Source organism: Lutjanus erythropterus, chromosome 23 (genome assembly GCF_056507025.1).
Source record: "Lutjanus erythropterus isolate fLutEry1 chromosome 23, fLutEry1.hap2, whole genome shotgun sequence".
Classification (NCBI taxonomy): Eukaryota; Metazoa; Chordata; class Actinopteri; order Lutjaniformes; family Lutjanidae; genus Lutjanus; species Lutjanus erythropterus.
The window spans coordinates 26578056-26602099 of record NC_139339.1 but is presented as its reverse complement, the minus strand read 5'-3'; the positions used below and the strand labels follow the sequence as shown (position 1 = coordinate 26602099).

The 24044-nt window shown below is 40.7% G+C and overlaps 1 protein-coding gene across 1 annotated transcript in view; it reads right to left on the bottom strand.

Moving 5' to 3' along the window:
• Positions 1 to 333: 333 nt before the first annotated feature.
• The window catches only part of mta2 (metastasis associated 1 family, member 2), a 35959-nt gene continuing 12248 nt past the window's right edge, over positions 334 to 24044 (bottom strand). The window contains exons 3-18 of the mRNA XM_084711537.1: positions 21044 to 21137; positions 11142 to 11259; positions 8428 to 8491; positions 8165 to 8282; positions 7957 to 8059; positions 6522 to 6621; positions 4660 to 4848; positions 4471 to 4545; positions 4317 to 4375; positions 3973 to 4073; positions 3387 to 3526; positions 2910 to 3138; positions 2637 to 2726; positions 2429 to 2547; positions 1025 to 1167; positions 334 to 931 (exon numbers count right to left, since the gene is read on the bottom strand). Of these exons, the coding sequence (XP_084567663.1) occupies positions 778 to 931; positions 1025 to 1167; positions 2429 to 2547; positions 2637 to 2726; positions 2910 to 3138; positions 3387 to 3526; positions 3973 to 4073; positions 4317 to 4375; positions 4471 to 4545; positions 4660 to 4848; positions 6522 to 6621; positions 7957 to 8059; positions 8165 to 8282; positions 8428 to 8491; positions 11142 to 11259; positions 21044 to 21137 (1896 nt within the window). The 3' untranslated portion in view covers positions 334 to 777. The remainder of the gene's footprint in view (positions 932 to 1024; positions 1168 to 2428; positions 2548 to 2636; positions 2727 to 2909; positions 3139 to 3386; positions 3527 to 3972; positions 4074 to 4316; positions 4376 to 4470; positions 4546 to 4659; positions 4849 to 6521; positions 6622 to 7956; positions 8060 to 8164; positions 8283 to 8427; positions 8492 to 11141; positions 11260 to 21043; positions 21138 to 24044) is intronic.

Below are 24044 nucleotides of genomic sequence, written 5' to 3'. Positions count from 1 at the left end.
GAGGATGTTTGGAGGTACAGATGGGATGGACCTGTAGTGAAGGACCAGGCCTGTAAGGATGTATTAACCCCTGTGACAGGCTGGTGTTTGGCTCCTGACTGATGCTGGGAAAAGCTCTGTCAACATGTCTCCTCAACTTGACCAATGAGCACGTGCACAGTCATCGAGCCACTCAGATGTCTCCCTGCTGGAACGGAGTGTGTGAGTGAAATCTTCAAATTGAATTTAGACCTTTGGCCTGCTACAGCTGTCGCGTTTCCACCTCCCCGCCCCCTATTCTCCTTCCATACTGTGGGTGTCACCCCCTCGATGATGCATATATTTACACAAAGATAGAGATGAGGAGGAAAAACAAAGTGTGCTTTATCACCATTGGTTCAGGATGAGAAATATCTTGATTTAAATTACACATTTAAAAACAGGCGGCATTGAAAAGGGGAGCAAAAGAATTCAGGATCTGGAATAAAATACTACAAAGCCCAAGGTGTGTCAGTGTGTACATGTGTGTGTTCAATATGGTGAAAATGTACAGTCATCTGAGTGTGTGTGTGTGTGTGTGTGTGTGTGTGTGTGTGTGTGTGTGTCTGAGTGTGTGATAGACACAACTTCTGGGAAAGTAACAGAGGACTAAAGAAAAATGACACTGAAAAGAGGGAAAATCAAAGACTACTGGTATGGCGTACTGTGCTGCCTTTAAGTGACGGCCTGAGCACAGACCCTCCCCGACTCCCACCCGACCCCCGTGTCCTGTTCAGTGACCCCTCGTGTCCGTCCTCTTCAGTCCTCCAGGACGATGGGTTCGCTGGTGCTGGAGGGGAGCAGGGGCATGGCCAGGGAGCGCGGCGGCAGCGGCAGCTTGATCCGCACCAGGAGGTGTGGCTTCCTCGCCGCCCGACGCATCTCTGACTGGGTCAGGTGTTTCCTCAGAGCCCTGGTTCAAAGAGAACGTCAGAGAAGATCATTAACAAATACATTATGTTTGTCTTCACCCACTGTGACGGCTACGACACAAACTAGCACGCACCTGGTGTCCTTTGTAGCGACAAACACCACAGGGTTGGGGGCCTCACCCTGGCTGACCTTCTGCCGCTTGATGACCGACTGAGAGGTGGTCCTCATACCTGAAGTGTACGGCCTCCCATTGGCCGGGTAGGGCACCCCTGTAGCCTGTGAACCAATGACAGACCAGGAAGGTGAATCAACCATGTTATAAGACAAGCAGCTTCAGGAAAGGTTAACACTTGAGCTCTGACTGATTACTTTTAGGATTTTGGCATGTTGGTGACATAACTTCAGATTTGTGACTTATCATTATTGATCAATTCAATCTATAGTCTATAAAATGTCAGAAATTTGCAGAAAAAGTTCAGTTTCCCTGAGCCAAAAGTGGCATCTTCAAAATGCTTCTTTTGTCCAACCAACAGTCCAAAACAAAGCTGACAAAGACTTCATGTAAATGATAAAGAAAAGCAGAAAAATCTCACATTTAAGAAGCGGGAACCACCACATATTTGACTTTCCTCGCTTGAAAAATGATAAATTATCAAAATGCTGGCAAATAATTTCTTTTCAACTAATCATTGCAGCTCTAATGAGCGTCCACAGCAGATGTAGTCACAGCGAGGGAAGACACAAATCAAAGGTATCTCAACCTTGAGTGTCTGGTGGTTAGAATGTGGCTGCAACATCTCCATCTCGTTTGATCCCAGCAGGGGATTTTTTTTTGGCGTGTCATACTCTGTCTCACTGTGAGTGACACAAGGTTTTCTTCTTGCTTTTGAAAACACTGGCACACATGTCTCTTTGTGTTTTAATTATTGTGGACTTACAAACTGGTATGTTTGTATTTCTGTGTTGTTGTCCTCATATTTTATTGACAGGGATGTACGTGTCTGAAATAAAGTTTAATTGAATAGAACCGTAAGCTGTCCTATTAAAATTTACAGTGTAAGACATTCAGTACCTTTTGTTTAAATTATACGGCCAGTTGTATCAGTTAAAGTAAAGGTAGTGAAGGTAATGTAAGTGAACAGTTGTTGGTTCAACTTCATATCTTCAGTTTTGTTTTGGTTTTTTGTTTTCTCATGTGTACTTGACTTGAAAACTTTGTTTTAATTTGAATAATTACAAAATTACCACTTGTCTTTTCAAACTGTCAACTAAAAATTTTATGACAGCCTGGACAAGTTAAAACAAAAAAATTATTTTTACAGTGAGGAGAATAATGGAAACATTGATGTTAAGTCAGCAGCAACTAAGTGTTGTGGATTCTTCAAAGAGACACATAAACATCCTTGTGGGTGTAAACAGAGAAGGGTGTTATGGGTAACTGCAGGTGAAAGAGGAGAACTCTTAACTATCAAGCAAAAATGGAGACAAAACTAAACGTATTGTTAAGATGTGTGTGTTTTGTGTGTGGAGTACTGACGCTGTCGAAGCCTCTCTTTCCCAGCAGGCTTTGGGCCACACGAGGCTGGCTGGCCTGATTCCTGTTGATGGGTGTTGGGGGTCCTCTCGACGCCTTCAGTTTCAGAGGAGCTGAGATGGCTGCAGAGACACAACAACAACACTGCTTAACAACAAATCACAGCGGAGGATGGACCAGTGAGACATGATGTCACGTGATGTGTTCTTACCTAAATCCTTCACTATGGTGGCCAGGGACTGTCGAGGCACCAACTTGCTCTTTAGAGGAGTTTTTGTGGCTTTGGGCAGCCGGATCATACCTGAGGAGACACATTTGTACAGTGTGGTTCACGTGAATCTGATGGTTTATATTTAAACACAAGGAAACATATTAAAAAACAGAGTTTGATACCAACTGAACATCCTACACTCTACAAACTAAGCTCAGATTATATGATGGCTGCACCCAAAACTCAATAATGTTCATTACTCAATAAACTTACACTCAGCCTTGACGGCGTTGGCGTTGATGGAGGCGTAGGGCCGCCGTGCGGCACGGCGAGGCTGCAGGATGTCCTCGCACACTCGCCGGGCGATGCGGGTCAGCTTGGTGGTCTGCAGGATGAACGTCTGGCGGTTCTTGGCCAGCAGCTTGGCTCGGCCCTCGTTGCGGGTGAACGGCGACATGCCCTGGACCTCCTGGCGTGTCATGTGACTGCGGGGGCCCGCCTCCTGGACAGACAGGGAAGAAGGGACGCCATGAGGGACGCAACTCACCTTGAGACCTGTCATTCTCAGAGGTCAGCTCTTGTTCATGACTCAAGTATAACCATTGATTGATTTTTGTGCTGCTTTAGACTGATAGTCTGTTCAACTCTGCAACTCACACCAAAACTCTAGGTAGGAGGAAAAATATTTATTTTTGATTTTGACGTGAACTGTCCCTTTAGGACGATGAAACTTTAAGGAAGGAGACTTACAGAGCCTGCTCTAGCGGCGCCCTCTAGCTGCGTGGGGGTCTTCAGGCCTCCAAACTTCTTCCAGTAGATCCAGCAGGAGGCGCACAGTCTGCACTGCATGTTGGGAGGTCCCCAGGCATACCACTGAGGAGACTGAGCCGCTGGGGTGATGAAGAGACAATCAGTGTTAGGAGGGAGCATCTCAACAGACTACACAGATTATACTCAGTCAAAAGCACACTGGATCTTTAAAAATTGTTGACGTCTTTTTGGGAGCTGCATCTTTATGGATGGAATCGGGAATGACACCAAAATCTGCAGCATTATTGTTCAGTCCAGAAAAGAACAGAGACTGTGCCTCAGAGTCATCACATACAGTACAAAGGAAGTAACTACGGAGCTGTGGCTGAGAAACTTTCACACACAGTTTATGAAACCCCAAGAACTCAAACCAGCCTCTTTCTGTAAGTGACACAGCAGGTGTGAAGATCTGAAACCATCACCAGCAGCACCACTTACAGACAAGTGCCTACAAACAGTTTTATCTGGGGTCTTTTTTTTTCCTCTCTCATCACCACAGACTCCGTCCCTCAGAGTGTGTACTTACTGTGGCAGCTCTCACAGCTGAGTCCTTTCTGAAAGCCTGCGGCCCCGTTCATACCGGGCTTGCTGCCTGGAACCATGATCTGGTTGGGGTTGGGTTTGGTGCTGGTGAGGAGAAGAGAGTTGATGATGACCGATGACTATTTTGAACATTGATTTACCAGTTTACTTCATTTTTTTAAAGAAAAAAGTTAAAATTCTCTGATTTTAGCTTCTTAAATGTGAATATATATACTGGTTTCTTTACTCCTCTTTGATAGTAAACATTGGGTTGTGGACAAAACAGGACATTTTGAGGAGGTCTTGGACTTTGGGAAACAGATCGATATTTTTCAACATTTTACTCACTAGGTGGGGATGTACACCTGCTTCAGCTTGCTGTCTGCCTCGGCTGCCTTTAGTCGTTTCTGAAGACAGAGAGAAAACAGAGAATGGGGAACTGATCCAAACACTCCACATCAAATGGTGGTTTTTGCTATATTTCCGCTGACTGCAGACATACTTGTTGGATGTAGCGGTCGGTAGTCTTCCACATGTAGTAAAACTGGACCACACTGGCTAGAGACTTCCAGGGCAGCTGAGGGGCAAGAAGAAAACAGCTACTGAACCAAGTTGTGTATAAAAATATCTTGTGACTATCTAGAGTTTTACATCAGTATCGCCACCGATCAAACAGAGAAGAAGAGCTTACAAAGTCCTGGCGGATGTCGTTGAAGTCTTTGCCGTATTTCTCCAGAGCCTCCTCAAACAGCATGGCCTCTGAGGCGCTCCACTCCTCCATCTCATCGCGGCACAGCACTGGCCCTCCCTGAGGGACCAGGGTGGACATGGCTTTGGCCAGGTCATAGTTGTTCTTCTGCAACGTGTCCATGGCGTGGAACTGATAGAATAGAGATGGAAAAGAAAAATGATGGAATGGAGTGTCATCATCTTAGCACAGGGTTTGATTTTTACTCTTCAATTATGCTGGAAAATACATTTTTGCCAAATTTTTACCAAAAAAAATTGGAATTAAAGTGTTGGTATTAATAATTTCTCATGATTTTTTCTTTTTTGGTAGGACACTGTTTGTCCCAGTTCTCAAGAATGAGTGATATATATTTCTGAAAGGCACCACCTGTACTGTGTATCACGGCCAGAGAAACCTGAAATAAGTAAATGAAGCAGAGCTGCTGTACTGTCGTACCAGCTGGCTGCACCTTTCCTGTGTGTGCAAACTGATTAAACACAACTAGAACAGTCATCAATCAACTCTCTAAGAACAATAAAATCTAGTCCTAAAAATAGATGATGGTATAGGGATTACACCATAAGTTACCTTCACTGACTTGCTACCAACAAACCACATCACGGAAACAAAGCTACTTTTAACCAATCATATGGCAGCCTTTAGGAAACACGCAGCCAACTTCCCAAAAAAGGCTCGGCTGGTCGAGTGAGGAGCTAAGCACAGCACAAGCTGTTGTTTTGGCATCAGAAGGCAGATACTGAGACAGGAGGAAATCCTTTGAGGAAAACTTTTTTTTTTATTGTCTGCACAGAAAACCACAGCTCAGCAGTCACAAAACTGAAGCTGCTGCAGATAAACGAGGTAACAAGACGGAGATGGTGGGAGACTTTGGCCTCATTAGGGTGGTGGACAGGATGTCAGGATTCAGCCCAACAACAGATGAAGAGTTTTGCTGATAAAAGCCATCAGAATGAATTAATAACTTCACAAACTGGGAACAAAATAAAACTTTTGGTAGCACTCTCTCCAACACCCAAGTCTCTAATGCAACATACTGCTTGTATAATTCTAGATATGAGCGCTCATAACTATTAATGTGGCTTTATAACAATAATCAAAACAGCATTTTATAATGACTTATAGGTCAAGTATCATAATATTTAATAATCGCTGATCACTTCCTGACATTTTCTGGTAAGGATCATAGCATATTATAATTCTCATAGTTATAGCACATTATAACCATTTTATAATGCATTATAACCACTTTGTAATAAATTATAATGTGATTATAAGATACTCTAAGGGGTCATTGGGTGCTTTACACAGAGTAGCCTTGTGAAACATAAGTCATTTTAAGTCATTATGCTTTATAATGTGCTGTGATTGATATAAAGCTTTATGAATATTTATGAGTGTTCATAACTAGTTAGAATGTAATACATTGCAAACTGGTTATAAGTCACTATACATGGTCACTGCTTGCATTAAGCAAAGTAAAAGAAATGTAAAATCTATGCACCATCAGCTAATAATTAATTAATAATCAATTAATTTTTATTATTTAACAGGAGTCCTCCAATGTGACACAACTTGAACATTTATATTTCACTACTGTAATGTTTCCACAAAATATAATACATTATCACATTATTGTAATGCATTATAAAACATATTATAATTATAAGTATATGTATAAGTATAAGTATAACCAAAGTTTTGGTTTTTTTTTTTGGGGGGGGGTCTAATTAGTAATGCACACGCACACACACGCACACACACACACACACACACACACACATACACACACACAGAAGTCTCACCAGTGTGATGTCTCTGGAGGCTGCAGCTGCACTCATGTGGAGGCTGGGCTGGCGGATGGAGCTGCTGCAGTCCAGGGCCCGAGCAAACGTCCCCACAGCTCTGAAACAAACACACACACACACATCACTCATCTATCTCTTCTACATGAGCAGCTGGGACATACTCAAGGTTCCTACACATTTTCCAAAGTCAAATTCAAGCACTTTCAAGGCACAAATTACATATATACATATCAATGCTCGACATTTTTAGATCAGGTGTGTGCTGTAAACAATCCAAATTATGTTTCATGACAGAATTCTACAGAAGAAAAAAAAAAAAAAAAAAGTTTCATGTTTCAAAATGTGACTGTAAGTAGACATGGCACTTGGCATTTTGATAATTGATTAATCAGTCCAAGTCATTTTTTAAGGAGGAAAAGGAAAAATTCTCTCAGCTTCTTAAATGTAAATATTTTCTGGTTTCTGTAACTCCTCTCTGACAGTAAACTGAATATCTTTGAGTTAAGAACAAAATTTGGGGTTTTGGGAAACACTGAATGACATTTTTTGACATTTTATGGACCAAACAACTATTAATTAAAAGAGAAATGATCAACATGTTAATCAATAATTTAAATAATCATTACAGGAGACTTGAATGACGGGATCGTATCAGGATTAATTAATTGATTAATCATTAAGAGTCATTCTCTGCTTCTTAAATGTGAATATTTTATGGTTTCTTTAACTAGATCAGACTGACTTTTTTTTTTATTTCCTTAACTAAAAAATGAACAATTCAGTCAGACAGCAGTTCATCGTGAAAGTAATGTGATTACAATTTCAAGCACTTTATCCAAAATCCAAGCATATTTCAAATCTTGAAAAGACCAAATTAAAATTCAAGTATTTTCAAGGATTTCCAGCAACAATAAGAACCCCGGATACACTGGAGTATTAGTAATGTTGACTTGTGTAGTGCTGAATGTTCATTAAACGACCACTAGAGGGAGTGTTTGGCTCAGGGACCAATTAATGGGCAACAGGACGATTCCCTCCAAAACTAAACTTACCAACAAGCCCTGCTGTTGTATCATCATTCCAGAGCTAAACTACAGTGTTAAATACATATTCTGATGGATTTTTGACATGCGTGTGATGTGTCTGTACCCTGAATTAAAATATACGTCTGATACGTCCAGAGCAGACGTCTGAGTGACATTCTGCCGACCTCAGTCTCATGACACTACACTCATCCAGTCTGATCTTATTTGACATGTATCAGCCATGAAAAGCGATTTATTTTCCCGTGAGACATCATCAAACTTGTTGCCAATTCATGTGTCTCCTCGATTAAAGCCATCCTGCGGTTGGCAGAGTCAGACGTTGTCATGGCAACAGGATCTAGCGATGATGATGCAACTGGGTGACAGATGGCAGGGGAGAGCGTTACCTCGCCACCACCAGGAACTGGTCGATCTGAGCGTCTTTGAGCTGGTTGTTGGGGTCCCACACCTTGGTCTCCAGCTTCTCCTGGACCCGGTTGTCTGATTCACCTGAGACAAAGAGGAACTTGGGTCAGCTGATTCTGATTTAGTTTTACTGTTTTTTAAAAGGTGGAAACAGCTCAAGGAGCAACTGAATGCTTGTCTCAAACTCACCCTCAGCGAGCTTGTCGGGGATCTCTGCCTGGTACTTGGAGCCCACTCGGATCTCACCCTGGTCTGCCAGCAGGGTCTTCTGGACGGGGTCGAACACCAAAGAGTAGAAGAAACAGTCCTGGATGGAAGACACAACACATGCATGTTATTCCAACAATTCATTTACGCCAGCATCTTTCTTTTTGTAATGTGAAAACTAAAACAAGAGAGGAAATGTGCAGAAAAGTACAGCGAAGAAGACAGATGAACAGATGGTGTGTTACCTCTTTATCCAGGTAGCCGGCCAACACGTCTGTTTCATTGAGGAGGGTGACGTTACATTTCCCCCTAGAGAGACAGAGAGGAGCATTCAGAGACCAGGACGTCTGAGACAAAGATGTACACATTCTCTACAGTCTCAAAGGAAAACATAAAAGACATGACAGCCACTAAGAATAACAATTTAAGATAGTTAGCGCTGCCAAAACAGGAATAACAAAACATCAAAGAATGATGTACAATATAGTAAAAACGATCACACAGAAGGACTGAGTAATTTATCAAAACTTTTTACAAGTGCAATATGGTCTCCTGCAATTTTCAGACCAGGGTAGGTGTGGGTCACAATACCATTTTAAATTAAAGTGACAGTTCACCCCAAAAACAAAAATACATGTCGTCCCTCTTACGTGTAGTGCTATTGATCCATGTAGATAGTTCTGGTATGAGTTGCAGAATTTTGGAGATGTCAACTGTCAAGATGTGTGCCTTTTCTCTGATTGCACTCAGCTTGTGGTGCTAAAAGCACCAAAATATCATGACCCGGTCACTCCAGATAATCCACAGATCTTGTCGTGAGCAGTTTTATGTAGGAACTACTTTTTTCTGCAGCAGAATCTACCAGAACTACTTTTTTTTCTACTAGAGAGAAAGTAGTTCCTAAAAGAAACTGCTCACAGCAGGGTGTGTGGATTATCTTGAGTAACTGGATCATGATTTCTGGAAAGAGACATTGCGGTTGCAACTGAGTTTTTTTTAGCTTTAAGCACCACAAGCCAAACCTGATTTAGTCCCCTTATATTAGAGAGAAGGAAGACATCTTTATGACAGATATCTCCAAAACTCGATAAACAGCACTACAGGTAAGAGTCATGTATTTTGGATTTTGGGGTGAACTGTCCCTTTAAATGTCATGCTGGCCTATGCATCACATTCTAGAGACCTAAGAAAATACCTTTGTTTGGTACACAAAAATCACACCATAATCATTTTAATATGTAATGATTATTTAAATGATTATTTCCTCTATTTCTGCATTGACTGTTTGTGTATTATACAGTTTGAAAATGTCTCATGAATAGTGACAGACCTACTTAGGTTGATTATCTGGCATGAAACATGGAACAACGTTGGCGCTCCACCTCTTGAGTTTTGTGAAGGCGGTGAAGAAGTGAGTTTGGAACTCTGTACTAAAACTCTTAGTCATCCTGCTGTAAACATTAGTCTACATCTCCTCAGTGGACCATCGACTTTTCTACATGTGAACATGTTTCTCATGTCTTCCTAAATACCAGCAAATCTCATCTAAAACCCTTCCTGGCTGGCAATATGAACAAAAAAAAGTTTAGACGTTGTGTAAAACATAAATGAAACAGAATGCAATGATTTGCATAAACTATATTTAGTTGAATACAGTACAAAAACAAAATATTTAATATTCAAACGGATTTGACTGACTGACTTTTGTAGATATACACTCATTCTGAATTTGATGCCTGCAACACATTTCAAAACTGCATGTTTACCATGGTGATACATCACCTTTTCTTTTAACAACTCTGTCAGTGTTTGTGAACCTAGGACACTAATTGTTGAAGATCTAAAAGTGAAATTCTTTCTCATTCTTGCTTGATATGAGACTTGAGGTGCTCAACCGTCCAGGGTCTCTGTTGTCGTATTTTGTGCTTCATAATGCACCACATATTTTCAATGGGAGACAGGCCTGGACTGCAGGCAGGTCAGTCTGGTAGCTGAACTCTTTTACTATGAAGCTATACTGTTGGAACATGTGCACAGTGTGTCTTACTGAAATAAACAGGGACGTCTCTGAAAAGATGTTGTCTGGATGGCAGCATATGTTGCACTAAAATCTGTATGTACCATCCATTAATGACACCATCACATCATGTGAGTTACCCATGATGCCATGGGCACTAACACACCCCCACACCGTCACCATCACAGCTGCTGTCTTTTGCTCTGCTTCTTGTGCTGCCTGAGGGGTCAAAGGTCACAGACATTCAGTGTTGGTTTTCAGCCTTGCCCCTTACATGCAGAGCTTTCTCTGAATCTGACCCTCACCCCACCCATGTTTGTGAATGACTGAGGCTTTCCATGATGCCTCTTTAATACCCAATCATGATACTTTCACGTTACCAGTTAAACCATTAACCTATGGAATGTTCCAAAATTTCAGAACATTCTCAGTCTTTTGTTGCTCTTGTTCTTCTTATTAAAAGGTTGATTGCAATATTTAAATGTGATTTTTACACAAATTAAAAAACTAAAAAGGTCTGAAAAAATACCTTTAGTGCATTTGTTATTCTTGTCATTTCTGTACCCTGATAATAATCATTAAAATAATGATAAGAATAATATAGATATCTGTTGCTGGCGCAGCTGCTTTTGGTTTGAGTCCTAGCAGCGGTATCAGGATGAGGAGGTAACTGAGTCCATCACACTCATATCTCTGTAATAAGACTGCACGGCTAAATCACTAATGCATCACTTGAACATCCATTCGTCCACGGCTGAACAGGATGAGCAACAGCTTTTTGTAAAGAGGTAATAGTGTGGATGGTCTGTGCAGGAAAAGAACATATCATGGCTGCGGAAAGGAGCATTTACTGAGCAGTTATGTTTCTGACTGTGCATGGCAGGAGTGTGGAGTCAAAGTGGACCTCTGCTCTGTCGGCAGCTCCCGTCAGTCAGCACGTACCGTATGTGAGTAGCAGGTAGAGATTCAAACTGTCGAGACAGGAAGAGTTCTCTGTGTTTGAGCTGGTGTTTCTGTTGTTCAGACAGCGCCGGCTGCTTCGACTCCTCCTCGAATTCTCCTGCAACACAAATACATCAGCATGAGTGCAACGTTTCTACTGACATGACAGACATCACACACTGTCACAAAAACTGAGAGGGGACAGGCAGAAGTCCAATATGTCTGGCTGGGTTAGACAAAAACTGATCTGGTTCAGGATCCCCCACGTAGAGTAAAATATGAATTAGAATTACCACCTTACAGTCGTTTGCCTCAACCAATCAGAGGAGGTTTCAGTTTGCATCGATGTCTGTGCAGACTCATAAATGGTCTGTAGTGAAGACTTTGAAGGATGTGTATGACATGCTGTCTTCACTTTTCATAATTTTTACAGAGGAGGACAGAAGACTGAACATTTTGATGTCACAGTGAAGCTTGCCTTTAACCTTTTGGATATAAAATGTCATCACTCTGTCCTTTTATTCTGTTGGATATGTGTGTGAAATTTGTCATGATTAGTGTGTGAATTCTTGAGTTCTGGCCAAAAGGGTGCTCCTGAGATACTGTGTTCACAAGAATGGGACTACAGCCATGGCTATTGCTAATGCAGAGGCAAAAAAGTGTCCTGATAAAAAATCTGACTAGGGCTGCACAATTAATCGCAATATTATCAAAACTGCAATGCATCCAAGTGCAATATCCAAATAGCAGACCCAGAGCCAAATCACAACTTTTTAAAAAGGGAAAAATGTCTGAGAAAACACTATTATAATGAAGTACTAAGGTGCTGCAAAGATGTAACCTGACCTGCCAGATGGCCATCTGGAAAATCAGCCTTAGAAATTGTTTGGAAAAGGGCAGGCACTTCCAAAAAATGTTTGGCAGGATTGACATTGGATGAACCATACGTCTACCACGTCTAACACAGGCTAACTTCAACCAATCAGATAAAACTCTTGCTGAAGCTGGTTGGGAAAAGAGCAAAAAAATCTTTTCCACGGAGAAAAGCTTCAGGGTCATTTTTTTGCTTTTCTTTCAAAGAAGAAATACTCTCCAGTTCTGATATAACTGATGCTACCACAGTATCTACACTAACCTCTTCAGGAGCTGCCATTGTTTGTCCAAGACAAGTCATTTGCATGGACACTTCTCGCTGTCATCACACATCAAACTATGCCTGTAGCTGATCCACAAACGTCTTTTTGGTAAGGTTACTTAGAACACTGAATAGAGTGCAGTTTTGTTGGAACAAGCTGTCTTTAATGAATTTAACTATAACAAGTACAATACTATAACCTCAACTCAAATCGCAATTTCATTGCAAAAAAATGTCTAAAAACATTGCAACATGCATCATAACGTCTTCCCAGGGGGACTGATTAACAGGTTTCAGGCTGGTTCAAAATCTCTGCCATGATGGTGGACATTTCCTTTTGGTTGCTCATGTTAAACCTGCCCCCAGACCCTGATGTAGTGGTTCTTACTACTGGCCCAGGAAAAAGTTGGTGCCACTCTGGAGCTGGTTTTCAGGGCCAAGAGCTGGTTTGTTGGCTGTTAAAACACAAAGAACAGGTTCTAAATTAGGCTTTGACTCTGAACCAGCTCTGGAAAAGGGGTATGTCTGAACATGGCTTTAAGCCTCAGGCCTGTATGTTTATAGACATACTTTTATAAATGACCTTTTACTGTCCTCTGGGTTAATTTCTTACTCTGCTTTTATTGCTTTCACTTCCTCTTGCAGCAGTGAATGTTTTGTTAATCTTCGGTAAAGCACTTTATAACAGTTCAAAGGTCATTAAATTATCAGGTCAGGGAAAAGAGGTCCCGAGCACTCAGTGGTGTGATTTCTTAAATTAAGACTTCTGCATGAAATGTGCGAGTTCAAAGTGTGTAGTTGATCTTTGCCATCCGCCACACTGCACAGGCCCCCACACACAGTTATTAATGGACTTACTGTAAAACAATGCCACTGCTTCACATAACCACACCCATGTGACACCCATGTTCCCAGCCAGGAGGAGATATGAAAAAATTAAGCCATAGGCAGCTCTGTGTGTGTGTGTGTGTGTGTGTGTGCGGCCACTAGATTGCGCATTCCTAATTTCAGGCGGGTGAGTAATTTGTTGCGAGCTGGGGGGGAGGGACTATATCGCTCCATCTCCGTGGACTCCGCCCCTGCACTCAGCCACAGGAAACCCTGTCAGTGAGGGCAAGAGAGAGAGAGACACTGAGAGAGATAGCGAGCGAGAGGGACGGTACCTTAAGCCACACCCCTTTTCTGTTAACCTCTCAACCCCCTCCCCCCCTCCTCCCCCTGTCCGGCTAGTCCCTGCCAGACAAAGTAGGAAACCCTGTGTACCAAACCTGAGGCGCCCATCCCCCCCCTCAACATGTATCCCCAACTCCCTCCACGCACACACACACACACACACACACACACACACACACACACACACACAAAGAGAAGAAACCGCACACACACACACACACACACACAGGAGGAGCGACAGGCACTTGAAGCGCACACAGCATAACAGTAACACACTCCTACTGACACACACACACACACACACACACACACACACATTTCCTTAGCTCTGACAAAGACACAAGGCAAGTCAGAATTAACCCATTGCGTGCTGTGGCCCTCGGGGACAGATCAAGGGCCTTTTGTTCTGCACAGAGAATTGATGTGTGTGTGTGTGTGTGTGTGTGTGTGTGTGTGTGTGTGTGTGTGTGTGTGTGTGTGTGTAGAAGCAGGAGGAGGAGGAGGAGGAGGAGGAAGAGGAGGGAAGCAGATAAAGTGAGGCAGCAGAGAGAAGGCACTGCTTCACTTCTTCATCACTGTTACAGGAAGGATCACAACAGGCCACATTGAGCCAGACTCAACACATCATGGCAAGCTCGCACACATCACTGTGTGTGTGTGTGTGTGTGTGTGTGTCAGGGTGGGATGGACTTTGAAACTACATTAACCAAACTGTATTTTGTTATGTACGTTGAGACAATGAGCTTTTTCTAAAACACTCACCAACGTGGTAAAAGTGAACTTGTGGAAAACGACCCAGACGAGGTTGGGTCACTGTTGTGTAGCAGTGAAGTTAAGAATAAAACTTTTTGTTGTTGCTAACTGTCACTGAGACCCGTCTCTGTTTTGAAATGTTAAGATAACAATCTGTCATTGCAGCAAAAACAGTATTCAAGCATTATTTATACTAGACTTTTTTGACAGCCAATATAGCCGCTAATATTCCAGATTTCCGGCCACAGAGAACAACTACAGGACATTAGGGGTGTAACAATACATCGATCTGGATTGATATATATCAATTCAATGTTTAATGATTCCATATGATCATTGCAAAGTGATATTACTGATTCTAGAGCTGCAACAATTAATCAACTAATTGATTATTAAATTAATCAGCAACTACTTTGATAATTGCTTAATTGGTTTGAATATTTTTTCAAGGAAAGAAGTCATAATTGTCTGATTTCAGCTTCTTAAACGTAATTATTTCTGGTTACTTTACTCCTCTCTGACAGTAAACTGAATATCATAGGGTTGTGGGCAAAACAAGACATTTGAGGACATCATCTTGAGCTCTGATCAACATTTTTCACGATTTTCTGACATTTTCTGGACCAAACAACTATTAGTCGCAAAAATAATCTACTATAAAAATACTTATCAGTTCCAGCCCTAATCTATCTATATTGTCATCTGTAAGACGTGTCTTTGTTTTGAAGTTTCCATGGCATGTCTGTGTCACAAATGTGTGGCAGAGCTCAGCCATAAAATTGTCAACTCATAATTTAGTTGCGTTTGGTGAGCTGACAAATGTAACTGAATGTGTTTCAGCATTTCCCAATCCTGGTCCTTGGGGTCCACTGCTCTGAGGTTTCCCTGCTTCAACACACCTGATTCCAATCATCAGGTCGTTATCAGGCCTCTGCAGAGGCTTGATGATCATTTGAATCAGGTGTCTTGGGCAGGGAAATGCCTAAAACATGCAGAAGAGTGGGCCCCGAGGGGTGTACTACGAAGTGAGATTAATGTGTTAGCGAGCTATGTTGAGTCTAAAGCCAGGATTTTCAGTGTCAAGAAGGTGGCTCTCTTTTTACCTGCCTAGATCACCATGGTAACTTATACTAAACTCATAACATGGTCAGGAGCAGGTTATGTTCAGAGTTTCAGATTAAATCGTCTGTAAAAAGCGCCGTTCTTTCACTTATAATTGTCCTAACAAGGTTGTTTATGAGCAATATAGCTTTTAAACTGAGGAAAGACAATAAAAATGAAAAGTTGTTGAGCTGTATGTTCGTAATATCACCGAACGAATCCATATAATGTAAAAATGTAACAGCAGCACAAACTGTATGCATCACGCTGTCATGGAAACCTCCATTTGGTGATGCAGAGTCATTTTTCCCGCTTGCTCCAGATCATATTAACACTTTAAATTGACATCGTATATAATCCACACACTAAAATAATGATGAAGCAACTACAGACACTTTGAATACTTTTTACTGTTATCTGTTTTGTCTTGGTGATATTGCAGCTCAGATCACTGATCAGAAAATTCATCATCATTTATCACAGACAGTCTTAAATCAGTTACACTCATTTTACGTTGATTTGGTCAAAAACTTCAGTGATGTCCACGTCTCTGTCATCATAGGACAGTGTCAGACAGACTTCATCATGTTTAAATCTGCTGTATGGAGTTTTATTGTTTAATGTGCAGTTTTCATGTTAGAATAAACGGCAGCATTAAGACCACATTTAGTCGATCAGTCATTTTCTGACATCATTCTTCTTCTCCTGCTTTATTTGCAGCAACAATGTTGCTTTTTGCCGCAATGCATTTTGTATATTTTCCACAGCTCATAATTATAACAACTTGATGATTTTGACTTAAGTGGCTCGCGATTGCTTCATTTCATGCGGAAGAAGAGTCAGATGACGCAACAAACGCCCCTTTTATGTGAGCGCACAGAGTCTGAAGATGAAAGCCTGGATTAACAAAGTGAGTTGATAACCACCATCGTGATACCCGTTATCTCTGATTGCGGTTTTAGGCTTTGTCGATCCAGATCATGCAAAGAAAGCCTGGCTGTGTTGAGCTTCCTTCGTAGTATACCCCTTCGAGGACCAGGACTGGGAGACACTGTGTTAAATGGATACATGATATCATCTGAAATTGATCGTAGGCCCCTGAATCAAACTGAATCCAGACAGTGACTGAGTTTCAATTCATGTTCATAATATGTTAAAAATGTATCCAAATTGTTCTCCTTGTTATCCTGAAGTACACGTTACCATTATTTATGTTTGGGACAACTGGCATTGTTGTGTAGACAATTATGTTCCACAACATTTGCAATAGCTAAACGCAATGGCTACCATGTTTTGGCTAATATAATGTAGTACAAAGTGCAGTACAAAGACAAGTTTTGTAAATGCCTGGAACATGTTCCAAAGAAGTTGGGACAGGAGCATGATTACCACTGTGATGCATCACTTCTTTCAACAACACTCAGTCAGTGTGTTGGAATTGAGGAGGATTGTTAAAGCATTGAAAATGAAGAGTTTCTAATGCAGCGCTGCCTGAGGGGTCAAAGGTCACAGTCATTCAATGCTGGTTTCCAGCCTTGCCTTGTACATGCAGAGATGTCTCTGGAATCTCTGAATTTTTATGATATTAATGAGTGTAGATCATCAAATCTCTAAATTCCTGCAGTTTTCAGTTGGCAAGTGTTCTTTAACTGTTGGACTATTAGTCCATGCAGTTTTTCACAAAAGGGGTGAACTTCACCCCATCCATGCTTGTGAACGACTCAGCCTTTTGAGGATGCCCCTTTAATACCCAGTTGAAAATGAACTGCAAATCATTGTATTCTGTTTATTGTTTACGGGTTTTTTTTTTTGTCCCAACTTTTTTTTTTTTTTTTTTTTAGAATTAAGGTTGTATTATTCTATTTTAATTTTAAATATGTTAGATATCCATTTGGCATAATTTCCACCTGAAATTTGGCCTTTTACACTTAAATCTGCCGGACAACTACACATGACACCAGCAAAGATGTAGAAACTAGACTGGCAAATAAAGAAGTCTTTCCGGGTTATTGTGCAAATCTCCGCCAGGCAACCAGAAAAGAATATTTGGATGCAACCCCACTGTAATCTACAACAATTTGGTTAGTAAATGTAATTTAATTACATTTTTTTCTCTGTATTGGATTACAATTACATTGTAATGTAATTACAGGTAACAAGTTACTCTCCAAAACCGCTAGTAGGTAAGCCTTGTTTTTAGCCTAGCAGTTGTTGATGACCTGTAGCCCTCCTGGTCGATTAAGAGGAGTGAGTCAGCAGTCAGTATGCATTATATAGGTTTTATATTGGTTTTTCAACAAACGTGAATCAGCACAATCACGAGAAGTTCTACAGCAAACAGATATAAATGTCCACAAAAAAATTTTAGGCTGATGGGTTGAGCAGTATGTGAGATTAGCTGCGGACAAGCTCCAGCTCCGATGGTCCAGTTAACCTTAAAACCTGCAACACTTGAAATGACTGTTCTCATTTGAACCATTAAAGCTTCCATTAAAAGCTTCACATTAGTTTTATTGTTATGATTCTTTTATTAAAATGGGATGAAGTACATCAAGTATGTTTGGCTGGTTATTTTAAACCATCTCTTAATTGGATTTACAGAACAATTACTGTATTTCATATATAATGTAACGGTAACCTGAAATACTCATGCCATTATATAATATTTTGGTCATATAACTCTTACTATTAATAACTCTTAATAACAGTCAAGCAGGGGGCTCACATTAATAGTGGAAACTGACTCTCTCCAATTCAAGGAACAAAAGGGAGTAACCAGTATTACCAGTACAGTTAACCAGCATGTTTTCTATCTTGTAAGGCAGTCACTCCCAGAGACTGGGTCGTGACACACAGGTGAGTCACAGGAGATTTTATTTGGGTCCCCAAGCACATATAAGACTCTGGAGGAAATTCTGCAAATTTAAGATTTATATCTGCAGTACATCTTTTATAAAATGTGCCTATTTTTTAACTGATGAAAGGAAAAATGAGAGCCTGTTGATTCTGCCCAAATGACCTTATTTTTTCTCATTTATGAAGTAGGATAAAATCTCCTCTGTTCTTGTCCTGATGAGAGGAAATAAAAACGATAAGAAGACATTTATTTCTCATTTTAAAATATCTAATGTGTATGTTTTATATCATGAATCAAGATAATAAGGTGATGAGGAAATGGCAATTAAAAATGGTCAGAAACAAATGACTTAAGAATTTCCTTAATTGGGTTGCAATCATTTGTCACTTTTATAAAGTGGGTCTCCAGAAAGAAAAAGTTTGAGAAACATTGTTGTGAGGGGTCTTTGGCAGAGAAAAAAACTGAGAACCTCTGCCTTAAAAGACACGTACCTTCCAGTGGTAATTACACTTAACAAAATACAATATTGTCAAAGCAGCAGACAAATGCAAAATTTACAAACCAAGACATTTCCAAATTCCGGTATCATCAGTGTATGATGATACCAGAGTATCATTATTAGAACCACCTGTCTCAGATGGGGGTGAAATGTTAAGAACGGGCCATTTGCTGTTGCTGGATGCTTTGCTACTGAGAGCAGCTGCATGAAAATACAGAGAAACACTGTCAGTTGAGTTCACGTTACGCTGCTGTGGTTAAGCCCCGTCACTGTTTCACCTATAATATCTGATCAGGCACAGCCTTGTTTGTAACAGACTGCTCAGTCTAACAAAAGTGTTTGAAAAAAAAAAAAGGATGTCAAGGCTGCCAGCAGACACAACGACAGATCAGCGTCTCTGTGGGTTGACCAGTGAACAAACACTTAGTATCTGTGTGTGGTGCTGCTGAGTGCAATGAAAAAAAAGCAGCATTAATGCATCCATTTTGAGGTGTAATCCGTGTGTGTGTGTGTGTGTGTGTGTGTGTGTGTGTGTGTGTGTGTAGATGTCTTTGTCTGGAGCACTGCAGCCCAGGAGGAGGGAGGGGGAGCTGGTGTTGGTGTTGGGGTGGGGGTAATGACTGAATGTGATCAGGCTTCAGTAGGCTGCATGCCATTAGCACCATCCCACTACCTCCACCCTCCCACCTCCTTGGCTCCCTGATCACACGCAAGACAAGGAGGGAGACCAGGCTTATGGGCTGAATCAGGGTGGGGCAGAGGTGGGCGGAGCAGGCAACACACACTGAGACAATACTACTGAAAAATTCTGTTAGACATGATCATTATTATTATTGCTATAATCATTATTAGAAATGACTCCAGTGAGGTGTGGGATCATTTTACTGCCTCAGTTTGATCAGTGGTATGAGCCTGTGAAACCTGTTATCTAAATGTATCTGATACTTTAAATTAACACACTTTTTTAACAACCTTTAACCAAATACTGGAGCTCTGCTTTAAACTATTAAGATGATCAGCTTTAATTACTGAAACAATAGGGGAATTACAGGAACCCTCAATCCACTCGTCTTCAGCTGAGCGCAGACACCAGCGCACATATGAGACAATAGCCAAGATTCATTTTGTTCTGCCATCAAGTTACTCACAGAATTCATGTTTTATTTATTAATTATAGCTGATGTGTATAGAAGAGTATTAGGGCCAGGCAAAGACAAAAAAATAGATTTATTTTTCATTATGAGTATGAAGTAAAAACAAAGCTGAAATACCATTTTAACTTTACTCTAAACATTTCATTTCATGATGTAAAAACAGCAACGAAAAAATCTTCCTCCTCTGATCTATTTTTCTTATGTTTAGCACTAATACTGAAAGTTCAACTATTATCACATTTTGGTTTCATTATCACATGTGACGCTGACCGGCCCGTCATTTGGTGCAGCTCTACTAGTGAACATTCAAATTTTACCAGCCACTCAACAGATTATCACTGGATTTTTTTGGGTTTGGTGAGGGAAGCAAATATATACCAGCCACTGCCATATTTTACCAGCATTTGGCTGGTGCCTGGTGCTTTTTCTGAGCCGCGAGGGTAGATTGAGTGTTTCAGTTTTGTGAATCTGTATATTTTGCTATCCTCTCTATCATAACTTGAATAAGCACTTACATCTTTTTTTATGTATATATAGTTTTGGTACTTTTGATACTGTTGAATGTTAGTATCATATCTTTAGGGTTTCGGCAAAAATAATTTGCACACCAGCTGCACGCCACCACAGTGTTAAAGCAGGTGCTAGCTGCACCCTACGGCTGAAGGTGCTGTGACACAGTGATCAAACTAATCTTTTTATGATCAAAATATCAACTGTCTCTGTCAATTCATATTTTAAAATAAAAAGGGTGAGGTCAAGTAAATGTTACTGAAACTAACATGGACTTTTGATTTCAGGACTGAGACTAAATCTAAAAATAGAAAATTAAATTAATCCATCATTAAATAATTAGTGTGTTCACATGTCTGAGAAAGGTTAGTCCAGGCAACATCGCTGTGTAGATATAAGTTCTAACAGTAGTGTGAATCGCTTATAAAGTAGCCTGTTTTCAGTGGATATTGATTTATAGAAAAATGTTAACATGTTTGTAGTGAACAAATAAACAGTTGTTGCTGTTCCTTTTCCAAACTCACATTCAGCACTGAGCTCAGCTGCAGGTCTTACTTTAACCCAGGAAGTGGGACTTGGTGCAATTTACAGAAATGCTGAAGAGGTGCTTTGAGTCTTTTATGTGAAACACAATGAAGAGCAGGTTCATTAAAGGCAGCGAGCCATATCATACCTGCTCACTCTCACACCGTGGAAAACAAGAGGAGCTCTGCTACTCACTTGCATTGCTGTCAGCCAGGGTGTTCAGGTTGCCTGAGATGTCTCGCCTCCTGAAGAGACACACCACCTTCGCCTCCACGTTCCCATTGGCTGTCTGGAAGTAGAGAGTCAGTGGTTACAAGTTAGCATCGTAACAAAGCACTGGTATAGCTACCTATGTTATAAAACCTGTCAAAAGTCTGAGCTTATTAGCGATCATTCATTTCTGTCTCTTCTGCCACGTTGACATGATTTCATTCACTGCTCATGCTGAGGATTATCATTACATTCCATATATATCATTCCATATTCATCAGCTGGGATTCATGGTGTAATATTTCCAAATCCAACATAAATTGCAGGTAAAAACCACTTGTTACCTGCACACGAACATAAATCTGCTACAGAGTGTTTAACTCATCATACTAGCTCCTCACTAATCATAACAAACACTTCTCACCTGCTCTGTGCAGAGAGTAATCAAGTGTGCTGCACTTATAAAAGGAATTGTTTCATCACATCTCTTATTTTCATAGTTTTATTTCCATCATTTCTATCAGCTATGGTTAGTTAGGAGTCATGATTGTAGCTGAGATCTGGAAACACAGCTATATCACTGAGACAGTGAGACAGGTTGTAAACAAGCCAGTGGTGTGTTCAGATGATTTACAACACAACTGAAAGTGAACTCTTTTTTTTTTTTTCCCTGCCAACTTCTTTATGGTAAGGCTTCCATGTTGCTAGATCTTATCTATTAACTTGGTGAGCAGGATTATGATCAACGGTGTTAATAGCAGAAGTTTCAGCTTGTTATCTCAAGTTACTTTACACTTTAAGAGCATTAATTCAGACTTATTTCACACCCACATTGCCAAACTCTTAATTAATCACTTATTAATCAATCAATTAACTAACTGCCTGTGAATACAATCTGCATCAATATTGGGTGATGGCTGGCATTTGCTGGTGGTTTTTAATGCCTTTACACCCAAAGTTCCTAATTTGAGAGTTTTCTTGCACAAGGTGCAGCAGGCTTCAACCTCATCACTTTTAACGGGCTTCAACTGAGCACTTAATGTGCTGATCCACTAAAGGTGCACTCACATGATAAGAAATTTGCTTCTGGTTTACTGAGAGTTAGGGCAGAAAGAGGCATGTTAACAGCTCAACTAACTTTGGCATTGGATTTAGCTAAACTGAACTACATGATTCACAAATCTTATAGCCCCATCTGACTGCTGACATTTCACCAAGCAGAACATTTCCTGTCGAGATGATGGTGTGTTTTTAATATTGTGTTATAGAGTTTGAGGAACTCTGAAACACTTTTCTTCCATCGGTCTCTGCCTCCCTGTGACACTTGTGGCTCTGTCGTCTCATACAGCTGTTATCTCATTGGTTGTGCTTTGAAACATCAGCTACAGCCCAGGTCAAACTTGAAATAATTTCAGCTTGGAGTGCAGCACTCAGTGGCAGTTTTGAGTGATGTGCCACACCAAGCGTAGCACCTCTGTCTAGCTGAGAGCACCCACTTTCCCCATAGGAGAACAACGGTACGGCCAGCACTGAGCGGTTTTAACTGATCATGTGTGAGCACCTTTAGCCACATTTGATCAAAGTAACATTAACAGAAACAATTCAAACTCATTACTTCTGGAACTAGCTAATATTTTTATGTGGAAACCTCAGATTAACCCAGCACATTGTGTCACACTAGCAGGGTGTGCTTCGATAAATTCTGACCGGGCTGCACAGTTGCATTAGTGGTTATTGGTTCTATCTGTAGTTGTTACTGCATGATTAATAATTTTTTTCCTAATAACAAATTTAAACAAAAGCTCAAAAATGAGGCTTGCCCACTGGCCCAGGGCAAGTAAAACGCCACATAGGGCCAGTAAATCTGGCAACTCACTTTGCAGACTAGGCAAGTGGTAAAAAATAATGAAACAATTTTGATAATCAATTATAATATATAAAATAATTTTTCATGAGAAAGCAAAACAGTTTTCAGCCTCTCAGATATGCTCAGCTTTTCTTCATTTATTATCAAATTAAAACAGAATATCTTTGAATTTTGACTGACAAAACAAGACATGTGCAGACATCACCACAGATGTTAAAAAACTGGGATGGACATTTGGATTATTTTTAATTATTGCAGTGGAAGGGGGCAGGAATCAGAGGTTTGTGATATGGTCTTATTGTAATATTATGCTTGCAAAGTATCTTGGCATTTTTCAAATAGCTCTCTTTATAGCAATATGCTAGAGAAATATTTCTACACATGCACACACCTGTTGGTGTTATGATAAAACTCCAGTTAGTCAATATGTAACTTCGACTGAATGCACACTGTACTGGGTGTTAGGGTTGGTTGATTGGACAAATATATCACCTATCGGCAATGGGCTGAATCCATTACTGGTTGTTTTTTTTCCCTTTTTTTTAAAGAGTGATTTTTGGGACAATAATATTTTATTTTGCTAATGTACTGGCCTGCAGAGTGACAGGCACTGTCCTGCGATGTGCTCTTATCCAGTGGCACAGTACACACCTGCTGAGTCTGAGCTGGGTGAGGAGTGAGAGCAGCCGGCAAAGCCAGACTCTTTCAACGTCGAACGCTGTGAATTAGGGATTTATTTCAATCAAACCAGAGCTGGTGATTGTTGGGACAGTGGACAGACTAACAAAGACAGTTTAGGTGTTTTACATGCTTTTCTGTCCAGTTTGAATGAAGTGGGTTTTAAGAAGAGTCAACAAGCCAAATAAGCATGTCTTAGTTCGGTAAAAGGTGTACAGTTGTATTTCTGTGTTTCATGAGCAAAACAGGTATGAGAATGTTTCATTTCTTGACACTTTGCTACGTCCAATAGGCAAAATAAACTCTCAAACGTACATAGTGTACCTGAATTTGCTGCTCATACACATCTCCCAGCTGAGCATCAGGAGGACAGAAGGAGGTGACGCATATATCCTCAATCGCTGGTTGATGAATTTTAACATGTCGCCCAGATCTACTGGG